Below are 12,249 nucleotides of genomic sequence, written 5' to 3' on the forward strand. Positions count from 1 at the left end.
GACGCCCACTCTATCTGGCCGCGTTCAATGTTCGCACTCTGAAGCAAGCGGGACAACAAGCTGCTCTTGCACTCACACTGGACTCGCTTGGCCTTCCAGGATGGGGACCGCGTGATCCTCACTGTGCCTTGTTGGAGACACTACAAGATATGGCTGCCAACCGTTGTCAGTGGCGTTCTTGTTGTCAGTTTCTGTCCAGGTTGCCTGAGTGAATGTCTGGAGGTGTAGGCACCTCGGAATGATTGTGTTAAGCTAGCACTAAGTCCCTTCCCCGTCCGCCTTTATTCTTTTCTTTACAATAAGGCTTTCAAATAAGTCATGGCTGTACGGCAGTGAAGCATTGGTGTTGAGCACTGATGTCATGCTGTCGTTGATGATGATGATGATGATGATGATGATGATGATGATGATGAAACATATCGATGAACGCAGTGCTGTGCTCGGCATTTTTGGAATGTGGTAATGAAGGCTGAACAGATACAACGGAAAATGGAGAAGCATTGAAGTTTATCTTCAGCATCTTATTATGATGATGATGATGAAACATATCGATGAACGCTTCGGAGTGCTCGGCATTTTTGGAATGTGGTAATGAAGGCTGAACAGATACAACGGAAAATGGAGAAGCATTGAAGTTTATCTTTATCATAGCATCTTATTCCACTACATTGCACTGTTTTCATGATCTATTTTCCCCTTTATCGTTAGCGGCCCTGGAAGAGTTGCAGGTGGATAGAAGGGTCACTGAACCAGCATTCACGTATGCGATTTTTCCGGGCAACGGTACGGAAACAGACGTGCTTAAGGCGCTCGAGAAATTGTTTATCGGGCTAAGAGCATGTGCATGCCGCTAGTGAGTACTTCCATGAATTTCTGATCATCCGAGGAGCCAATTTCCAGTTGATGAGATGTGTAATGTCCCAGTGAGCGGAAGAATTCCATTAGAGAGTGATTTTTGAAGACAATAGGTTAATGGTGCGTGCTCGTGTTATGGTGCGGAGGTCCTAGAGGGTCATGAGAGGAAACAGCAATGACGTTCAAACTGGGGTCGTTGAGCCGCATACTTTCGAGTATCGGAAGAATCTAACTTCCCAGCTGGAAAGGACGACTGCAAATGTCCCCATGACTGATATTTCTCGTATACATACGCCTACCCACTGTTGACCTTCAAGGCGACCAAAGCTATACAGTTGCAACAGTACTTCAGGTTTACTAATATATGAGAAATGTCTGGTAAACGGTGGTTTCATTGTTTGCCGAAATCGTTTTGACCCGTTCCCACCTCCTACAAATTGGCTACTTGTGATTCTTGGGTCATGTGTCCGCCTGCTCCGAAGCCACCTGATAAGCGCCAACAAGGGTGCAAGCGCTCGTATAACTTCTACGCTAACTTTTTTAAATTGACTGGTAGCAAATCCTACGTTTGGATATCTCGTCTCGGTTACTTCATCGCTCGAACAAACCTGATGTGAAGGGATGCACAATGTCAGCTGCAAACAACGCAGATGGCACACTGGTCCTAGGTGTTACTGGACAGGCTTATTCACCGTGACTGGATCCTGGACTCAGTGATGCACAACTTACAGCAAAGGAATCCCGCACTGATAAGATACAACGAGCAGCTGAAAATTCAGAAATTAGATCTGATCAAGGCAATTGCTAGGTAAATTACGAGGATTAGGACATTGAGTTCGAGATACTCCGGCCATGCAGGCAACCATGCAAAGCTTATCAGCATCAGCAAAACAGTCAGCGATTGTTACAACAGTAGGGAAGGAGGGAGATCTGCATTTTCAAACCCGACAGGCAGCACTAACGAATGACTTTCGCTTGTCGATCCAAACCGTTCTCTCTCCATTCGTCTCTTCAAAACGACACTTTCTAGTTTTTGTAGCAGAGCCTCAATATTTTGCTCGGATGACAAATACGATAGCCGCAGCACGTCACTAGCTTTTTCTTCTTACAAAGTTAATTGGAATAAATGCTACCTTACTTGCTTGCTGCTCCAACTGATGAAGCATTTCTGGCGTCATATGAGAATATTTGCAAAGAACACCGTAATTGCATTCACCTGTAAAATGAATAACGGGACAAGCTGAAAACGCACCCGTCCGTGCAAATCCGATGCATGGCTTCTTGGCTCTTTCGAGGACTAACTTCTCTTGTGGAGCTGTACCAAATGTGGTCTCAAACACGCCTGGACACCTACCTAAATAACGATCAAAGTGCAGCCTACGCGCCTGCTGGTGTTGCACTCCATTAAGATGAGCTCTCCGGTTCGTAGCGTTATCCGGGAACGATTTATCGCAGTAGTCACAGTAGAACCGCTTACCCATGTAGCTGGAAAAGGAACAAATGTCAGCACAACCGAATCTCTACTATGGAAAATGATAGGTGTGGATAATTCAGTTGGATGGGACTGACAAAAAGGAACTCGGTAACCGGGATGGGTGCTTGCAGTAGCGAGAAAACGATAGGTCACTTATACATGGGATTTTTATTATCATGTGTACAGCATAGAGATTACTCCATCGCAACTTTCAGCTACGTATGAGAGAAGGATATGGTGGGAAGCAGATGCGACAGAACGTCTCAAGTTGTATTTGGGTGGTTAGGGGGGGGGGTTGGCGGGGGAATTCACCTGGCAATCTGTACAGAAATCAAAGTGGGGTCTATAGAAGCAGCTGTGGGAATGAAAGGGGACGGTATGTATGGACAGACGACTGAGTTCCCGAGAAATGCGCAAAAGGTGACGGTGGTGGTAAGAGAAACGCAACAACGATCGGATCAGTTTATCAATCACGGCACGTAATCAGAATAAACGGAGACGAACAAAGCTGCAAATAGCAGATTGCCAGGCTGTGCGATCGACGATCAGTTGCTTCAGTACTTCTTGCTTTAATGATCGGAATGTGGACTACAAAGAAAAAAAGGAAAAACGACGGTAGAAGCTAGCCACAAATTGCTAACATGTCTATTGGGTATACCGCGACACAAAAAGAACCGAAGTTACCAAAGGAACGAAACTTGTAACATCTCACTGTCTGGAGTATGTCAATACTGAAGGAATTTCTCCCGCCCAAATTTTTAAACCAACCTGACGTGAGCGGATGAAGAAAACACCGAATCAGGAAGGGACACAGTCAGAAAATTAACGCTCGCCTGTCGCCCCAACACAAGAAAAACAGGAGAATACAGAGTAACTTCTTACATCAGTTGCATGTGCCTAAAAGCGCGTACTAGAAAGTTATAACAGAACCGTACGCTACGATAGTTTAGATCCATAGATGCATAAATAGATACATATCATAAAAATGTACCTTGACGTGGTTGGTGCTTCTTCACGTAGTGGGCTGGGTTCTCGTGGACGTCCGGTACCGAAAATCGCTTTGCTGCGTTCTGAGAGGTGTCGGTCGTCAGTTTGATTGAGAGGCACTGTTCGAGGCTTCAACTTCAAACGAGGTCTCTCCTCGCCCGAACTGTTGCTGTTCAAATCACCCGTATCGGGACGGTCATTTACAATAGGATCACGAGCGAGACCAGGTGGATGATAACTTTGTCTTTGGGGGCCGCCTCGTCCACCCATACCTCCGCCACCGCCGCGAGGGCCGCGTTCAGCTGAGTGGAATATTATTAGACCAATTTACTAAACATGGACGCACGAAAACAGAACCAACAGATTCTATTAGTGCCGCCTGGAGTCCAAAGCTGACCGATCCAGTGTTCTTTCAAAAGCCTTCTACTACGTTCATAAGAGAAGTATTCAGTGAACCAAGAATGTTAATTTTTGATAGTCCAAAAGCAGTATGGTTGACCCTGTGTGATAGATCGGTGTCACTAGACAAGTGAGCGCCATCACATACTACTGGTGTACTGTTGTCAGTGATGATGGCGTCACTGAAAATGAACACCACTATCAGGACCCTTGTAACCCCGTGAGAAAGTGCATCCACTCATTCCACTTTGCTCGTTTACCATTGGTGGCAGTGATTAGCCTATCGCGCGGACGTACCGGGGCATTTCCTTAGTCGGCCTACCGAAACATACAACCGGCAGCGTATGCGACTAAAAGGAGTGACCTGTGGGTTACGACGATCCGACAAAAATCTGTGTTTGGTGTTCGTGATGTCATGCCAGATCAAAGCTGGTGAGGATGCTTATGTCAGTGCTTTGTCTGGAGCACTATGGCGAGACCTCAAATAACTGAAGCCATAAGTGGCACCGTATTGCAAACGGACGGGTGATCACATCTGAGTCACTTAGGGGTTCATAGTGTTGTCACGAAAATGCTCCTGACCCACCAGAACTATGATATGTGACAACGCATGCGACGTTCCACTTTCGAGGTTTTGTGAACAGAGCGAACAGTTGGAGCTGGTACGCTGGAAGTTCTTGCAATTTAATAGCGTTCCCTGGATGCAACAAAGACGAGAATCTAGAAAGATTATCCCGTGGAGATTATACAGCTTGTGTGGGCCTGACTCAGATCGCAGCACAGTCCGCGACGTGCGAGACAGTGTTCGTCAGACACGTCCATCGGGGTACACACTATAACTAATGAGAAAAATAAAAATAGGTACCGCGCCACTCTGAACTCCGCAGAGGAAGGTACATCATGGGTATATCTGCTATTGTTAGATGGTCTGAAAAATCGCCAACATAAACATGTTTCTCTATAATGTGGGTAGCAGCTGGTTTGTCACACTATTTCATCAGTGTGGCACTATGGTGGTCCCTTCGACGAACGCGTCCTAAATAAGTGAACGACTGTGTCGGATACTGGTGTGTTTTGGAAAGGACCCACCACACCGTGTGTAGAGTCAGATATACAAACAAAGCAGTGTCAACTAGCTACTAAACATTGTTATTTGAAGTTAGAAGCTGAACTGCCCTAGTGTACCCGGAGGGTAATACCTGAAGAAACCCTGGAAAAACCAACATAGCGCATGATTTCTGCTGGTATATGAGCTACAGAGATAGGTGATTTCCTCTGATAGAAAGTCGTCTACGTATCGTCAGTAGTACAGTGACCAAAAAAGACACCGCTCACAGACAACTGAGTTGCATGACCATATCCCACATAACGGCAGCCCACGAGCATAATAGTTCTAGTTAGTGGAAAACCGTGTGAATATATCAATGTATTCAGTAGCTTCCCTTGAATCATGAGGCGACAAATAATGCCGAAGAGTATAGAAAAAACAAGGATGCAAGTTTTCACATCTAACCAGACATCCACACGGACTTATGGTATCCCACTGAAACAGGACTCACTGAACCGTCCTCCACCAGGCCCCATATTGGGACGACCACGAGACGACCAATTGTCCTGGTTTCCTCGACCTTGGTATGCTCCACCACCACCACCGCGGCCGTAACCGTTTCCCATTGCTCGCGGAGGACCGCCCCTCGGGCCACCTGCATCAAAAGACGGTGAAGTTTGAGTCCACAACGGGATACCAAAGAGAACAACATCATGAATACATCTGTGACTCATGTTCGGATGAGGCACTTGCCTACAAAACCGCGTTCCATTATAATTCAAGTGGTCAATCAATACATACACCACCATAAGTTGAGCGTGACAACGTTACTTTTCTTGCTTCTCGCTACGTAGCGTCAAGTTACGAGACTTTCTCCAGCTAATGATAGCCCTACCGATCGTCCACATTTCAGAGAAATCGAGCATGTAGCCCAGGTGGTGGGCTGGGACAGAGCACCTACAGAAAAGCAGCATGCGAAAAGGCGCGCTGATAACATCGGGGCTTATTAACGACCAGATCAGTCAACTTGTCACCTGACGTAATCTCGGCTTCACCAGATGGATTTGAACAACTTGTTCTTTGGAATGAATAATTCTGGCTAGCCTAACAGCCCATTAGTAAGTTATTCACGATTCGGCTTCAGAGAGCAGACTGCTCGACTATCAGCCCTTGTCATCATTACAGTTATTCGTGAAATAACACAAGGGACAATAGAATTACTGGGTATGACACGAGCAACATCATATCGCCAGATACTGAGGCTATGGGAACGGCAATCCAGCAATGAGAGACGTCCAGACAGTGATGGTAACTCTGTTACCCTCAATCGACTCGTTACTGGCAATAAACTGGCCCCACTCCCAACAACGAGTTGCTAGCGTGATGCTCGAACGAAAGTCTCAGTCTCAAAGGCTGTTTGGCGGAATTCTGTACCGACACCGCTCGCACTTATGTGCTGCTACGGTTAGGAAGCCTGTCCCACGCACGATTGGCCAGCATCAAGGCGAGCTCCGATTGGCTGAATGTGTGGACACAACAGCTGATCATGAGCCCGTATCCGTTAATTGGAGGTTGCCATTGGCGCACTCAGAAGCATCGGAATTTTCAGAATGCTGTCCATCCATACACTTCACATACATCATGCTATACGTGTTTTTCTACCTGGTTTTGGGCGTTAATACATACTACGCGCTTCGATGGTTGTTTTGACCAGAACGCTAGTTTGGCAGGTTCAGGCTAAGAACTAAGCTGAGAAAATACCGTTATTTCAATTGGCGAATGAGACCGCAGGATGGCTAGCGAATTTAATCAGCTCATAGCAGTTTGAAGTGCATCTGAAGCTCATTGATTCACTGACTCAGAGACCGCATATCCAGACACCAGTGAGTCCCCTGTTTCTTCAGCCGCAGCGTCCATCATGGAGTTCACATTCAACCCTCTTTCTGGTCATGCTTTTGACTCCTGGTTCAAGCGGTGCGAAGACATGTTCAAAATATATTTTTCTAAGTTCGCTGACGGATAGAAAGGCAGGTCGTTTGTGCAAAAATTTGACATACCAGAACAAGTACGGCATACAAACTTCATTCTCCCCAAACTGCCCCGCGATCTCAGCTTCGATGAAGTAGTCAGAACACTGTCCCGGATATTGGACGATCAAACATCACCGTTCAATTTCTGTTATTAATGTCTCAAGCTGGTCAACAAAGCTGATGACGATTTCATCACGGTGTTGTCAATCGGGCATGCGAGCATTCCAAGCTCAGCTCAATGGAACACTTCAAGTGCCTCAATTTTGTATTAGTCTCCAGTTGTCCCAAGATGCTTCACACAATTAAACGTGATGCTGAAATAACGTTGCAGAGCCTCAACATTGAATGACAACGCCTCATCAACCTGAAGCAAGACGGCTATGATCGGTCAGTCACCTGCTAATTCAAGCAGTTGTGTCCACGAAATCAAGTCAAGCGTCCAAAAGAAGTCCGAGAACAAGTCCGGTCCCATAATTCGCTGACATTGTGGTGAGTGGCATTTCGCTCGTCATTGCCGGTTCGGGCGTCATGAATGTTCCAGGTGCTATCGTCGTGACCACAGAGATTTGTGTCGGTCTCGAATGCCGCAGCCACCGGCGCACCACAGTGAACCCACAAGTCGCGGTCCAACTCGGTGACGGTGACATCTAAAGTTGATTTTGCTTGCCGAAGCAAGCTTGTGACGGTTCGATGCTGAAGGATGAGCTACATGGACGATCTCATCGTCATGGGTTCCAACTCCGACGAACTGTGACAGCGCCTTAATTATGTGGTTGGTTGTGTCCAAGATTATGGCTCTAGGGTGCGCCTACAAAATGCACCCTCTGCATGAGGTCAATGAAGAACCTTGGTTTCATCTTTGACGAACACGACAGCACCCATAAACGTCGCATCACTCAAGTCCTTCCTCGGTAACTAGGGCTCGTTTCCGCCTGTCATGCATCACATCCAAGGTCCACTGAACCAAGGACCATAAGTGGACATGGTCAGAAGAATACCAACGAGGTTTTGACTGTCAAATCATGCTGAGTTCCGATTCGCTCGATCCGTCACTTGAAATCGTTACGGCGTCGGATGCTTCGAACTATGGAACCGGCGCAGTGATTTCGCACGTACTGCCCGACAGCAGCCAGAAAACCATCGCACACGCCGCCAGATCCCTGACACAAGTCAAGTCAAACGCAACTACAGTCAGATAAAAAACGAAGGTCTTGGCGACAGTTCCGTAAAATGCTCTACGGCCGTCAGTGTACCTTACTGACCGACAGCAAGCCATTTTTTGCTGTTTGGCTCGAAGAAAGAAATTCCGGTATATACCGCCAACCGCCTTCAGCGATGGGCTACTCTGCTTCAAGACCACGCATCAGTCAACCACCAGCCTTGGACAAGCCGCACCTCATTGATTCTCCTCAGAACCAGAGGATACTGCAGTCAAACGCGCCTTAGGAGCGGAATGAACCGCCATAGTACCGGGAGCGGGTCACATTCTGGCAGTGACTGCTGACGTGGTNACGTGGTCCGTCAGGCTACTGACCAAGACCCTGTGCTGCAGAAGGTCACCAGGTACCACAGTCATTGGCCGCGTACCTGCCCGAAAAACTGATTGGGACCTTACTCCAACCAACGTGGGGCATTATCTCCAGCCGACTGATACATTTTATCTTCAGAACGCGTTGTCATTCAAAAGGAGTTACAACCAGCCATACTGAATCAATTCCATAAGGGGTACCAGGGAACAAGATGAAGGACCTTGGTCGGAGTTAAGTCTTCTGACTTTGATGGACTCCCAGATTGAGCAAGTCTCCAATTCTGGTCTGTGGTGTGGTGAACCAATCTACCCACGAAAACCCACCTAAGGTGGTGACCGCAGTCGACCGAACCTTGGTCTCGTCTTCAAATCAACTATGCAGGTCCATTGGGTGAGCAGCACTTTTTGGTCATGGTCGAGGCTTAGACCAAGTGGCCGGAAATCCTTCCTACTACAGTCCTGGAACCCCGACCACTGTTCAGTCGCCTTGAAACGCCAGAGACCAGTACATCCGACAACATCTGTCAGTTCGCGTCGTCGACGTCCGCAGAGTTTTGTCGGGAGTAAGGTGTAACTCACATCCACCCGCCGCCGTTTCAACCACAGTCAAACAGCCAGGCGGAACGCTTCGTTGATACCCTGAAGTCCAAAGGGGAGGGATCGACTAGGGAATTTTCAAAGGTTTCTGCTGGTATATCAAGGGACGCCAAACCCTAAGTCGCCTGATGGAGTGTCACCATAAGCGGTACTGCTTCGACGTGAGACCCGAACTCCGCATGAAACTATTCGGCCGCAGAAAAGGGGAATGAGTCACCGCAACAACGTAATCGAAAACCATTTCAATTGGCATCATGGCGCTCTTTCAGCTAGGGCCACAGAGTGTTGGTTCACTGCCACAGTGGCAGACACCCTAAACTGTACACCATTTTGTGTACGGAAGCTTTGAGATCCCTCCATGGGCTAACACACCCATAAGTCAGAGAATGTGCTCACAAACTTCCCGAGACCTTCTTAATGAGCAAGTGTGTCAAGAACATACTAGTCAACCGAGTCGAATGCACCTTTAAAACACAGAAATACTAAAATTGTGGGTCATTTGTACGTACGGCGTTGTTCTGGCACCTGTGTGAAGTTTTGGTCAATGCAACCCCTACCAGGCCGGAATCTCACCAGGTGTTGCCGAATAAGTGATCAAAGATAATCATTCAACCGTAAGACCCTTTCGGTTCCTAGCTGCCATGCCACCCGAAGGAAGCAGGAGGCCTTGGATACTGCCAGATTGCCCACGCCTAGATAGGGGAAGTCGAGATACAGAGGTCGGGCTCGAACCATAGACTTTCTGGTCAGTAAATTCGCGCTCTAACCACTAAGGCATTTTACCCCCTGTTGTCGAGCCCCCATAGGGCGACGAAGCACAAGTGACGTCAATAATCTCGTTACAACCGGGGTCAAGTTGATTCCCCTGTGATTGCCACACTCACTGCAAGCCTCTTTTTCAAATGAGCACTATCACCGAATCTTCCCAGTTGTCTGGGAGAGTCTATTTTACCCAAATGCACGCGAATAGATCACACAAGCTCACTGAGAATTTGACCCTACGTTTGCCAAATGCGAGTGGAAGGTTACCCAGTCTAGAAACCTCGCTGGTGCTTGAGAGAACGTATGCAGCGGTGAACCTCCGACGCCGCAGGGATCCCAGGTTCATTGTTCATGGTTCTACTTCAGCTGCAGGTTTCAAATGCACGGCAGCTGGTGTTCATAAGTATTGCTGTTCAAAGTATTCGGCCCACCGACCCAGGTGTTCTTTATTCAAGGTCACTCCATTCTCACCCTTGGTGGTTTCACACACAAGTAGCTTCCGGGGGGGGCAGTCGCACGGATCAACTGAAGTAATCTTTGAGCATTCCCGGCTTTCTGGGCCTCTTCCATTTCCTCGGTCTTTCGAGTTCACCAGGTTTCACGGTCGGCTCATACGCTCAATTTCAATTGAAATCTGATGATTCGTCGGGCTAAATTATGTTCGAAACCGGCGTGGATAATCCTCCGAGATTTAGACTGTTCGGTCTGATATCCCGTGCTTGAGTGGGTCTGGTAGCGCCTTGTCGGATGCGAAATTCTTAGCACTGTACAAGGAAATGACAATCCTTTCCCAGTATGAATCCACATCTAGTGGTGCAGCAGTTTGAAGAGACTCTAAAAGACGATTCCGGTAAATTCGTCTAACATTCGGATCTGCCAGTCTTATTAGCATGCCGATTTGTGGTGCAGTACGGACATCCATACGGCTAGAATCTTCAGAATGACCGTTGAGAGGAAAAGTAGATGACACTGAAGACGGGTGTCAGTACCCTGTTTCTGCTCACATCCCTTGGTGCATGCAACGAATATTACGGCGTGGACGATAGCACCACGCGACAGTCTACCTGGCATGAAACAAGAGGCGCTTGTGCACTTCGCGCTTATTTGCGGGTCCAATGGTAATTATTTTTGGTCTCGACCGAAACCGATGGCTTGAAAGCCTGACCGGAAGGCTGCAGTGGTCACCCTCGAAACAAAAGGGTAGTAGAAATCTCAATAAAACTGTCACAGCTCCAAACCTGGGGAGGCCTAACCTACATCACCCGATCAACCCATTGAGATTCCAGCGGTGTCAAACCAACCCTCTAAAGCATAGCTTAGCTAACTGCAAAAGCACATAAGCTATCACACCAGCGCACGGTCAGGCTTTTTGTGGGGCAGGATATCATCATCGACAGCAGCTTCGCTGGCGAAACGGGCGGGATATGACACGCTTTGACTGGTCATCTTGTCAAGAATCTACGTATACGCAGAATCGGATGTTGCCAACCTGTGTGCACTCATACCTGTGGAGGCACGAATTTCATGACTTGAAACGTTAAATGGCTGCCCGGTCTTTCGCCAACCAACCAGCTACCTTCACACTTTGGGTCCTTCAAGGCACTCATCTTGCCAAATTTCATCCCCAAAAGCTTGATAGCCAATTTGAAATCGAGATCCATTACTTAGTCACTTACCACCCTTCACCAATATGAGAATCGAGGTTTAGAATCAACCCAGGTCCATCAGACCTGGAAAACTAGGGAAAACAATCAGATTGCGCTTCGCTGACGAGATGGAAATATTCAGGTACAAGAGTCAATAAACTAATGAAACCCACCGCGACTGCCACGTTTTTCTTGTGCGGGATTGACTCGCAAACGGAACCCCTCGACGATCTGGACAATGCAAATAAAGGGATGAAAAACAACGCACCGAGCCATCCGTTTTCAGGGCAGTTTGGAAGGAAGTTTCGTCCTCAAAATCTACATAGGCATATCCCTTGAAGGCATCAGTATCACGGTCTCTAACCAACCTAACGCTAACCATCTGCACCGAGATATTCGTGCAATTCGCAACTAACCTTGCAATCAGGAAATATATGGTCGAAATGGGCTTGGATGGTATTCGGTGGCAAGTTGCCCACAAATACAGAATACTGACTATCTCTATAAAAATACAAGTACGGCAGTTCATTTTAGATCACATAAATGTCCACTCAAAATCGGCAAAAGACCCAGCGAGCACGTACCGCGACGCCATCGGTGCCAGTTCTAATAACGCGCTCGAAAATCCGTAGGCCAGTATCAGATCATTGCCTGGGTCAGTTCAGTCCTGAATATATCCAAAGGGTTTGAGCACAGGTAGGAAACCGAAGAGCCCTAGACTCGATTCGGCTACTGTCGCCTCTGAGCGCATCTTGGCATATGGTACTTGTCATTTCGCTTCGCTTCTGAGTTAGCTATGCTGATATGCATACTGTTCCTGCCCATGAGGCTCCTTTCTATATTCCGTCCACGGGGTGGTCGTCACCCCTGTCCTGGCAGGGTTACTTGGATGGGCGATTTCGCCAAGAAAAGACTATCGCTGT

At 47.6% G+C, this 12,249-nt stretch overlaps 2 protein-coding genes across 2 annotated transcripts in view; both read right to left on the minus strand.

Annotated features, from left to right (window-relative positions):
• Window positions 1-1,738, minus strand: part of T265_00037 (hypothetical protein) — a gene marked incomplete at both ends in the record, with an annotated part of 8,760 nt that extends 7,022 nt beyond the window's left edge. Inside the window, 3 exons of the mRNA XM_009163694.1 lie at window positions 109-216; window positions 761-850; window positions 1,673-1,738. Coding sequence (XP_009161958.1) covers window positions 109-216; window positions 761-850; window positions 1,673-1,738 — 264 coding nt within the window. The remainder of the gene's footprint in view (window positions 1-108; window positions 217-760; window positions 851-1,672) is intronic.
• Window positions 1,739-1,762: 24 nt separating this feature from the next.
• On the minus strand, window positions 1,763-11,825 carry T265_12436 (hypothetical protein; the record flags this gene model as incomplete). Its single annotated transcript, XM_009163852.1, has 6 exons — window positions 1,763-1,959; window positions 1,994-2,340; window positions 3,321-3,618; window positions 5,275-5,418; window positions 11,500-11,557; window positions 11,595-11,825. Coding segments are annotated over 6 exons (1,275 nt in total), but the record flags the coding sequence as incomplete, so codon positions are not given.
• Between the last annotated feature and the right edge of the window lie 424 nt (window positions 11,826-12,249).

Source organism: Opisthorchis viverrini, assembly GCF_000715545.1.
Source record: "Opisthorchis viverrini unplaced genomic scaffold opera_v5_1, whole genome shotgun sequence".
In the NCBI taxonomy this organism is placed as follows: Eukaryota; Metazoa; Platyhelminthes; class Trematoda; order Opisthorchiida; family Opisthorchiidae; genus Opisthorchis; species Opisthorchis viverrini.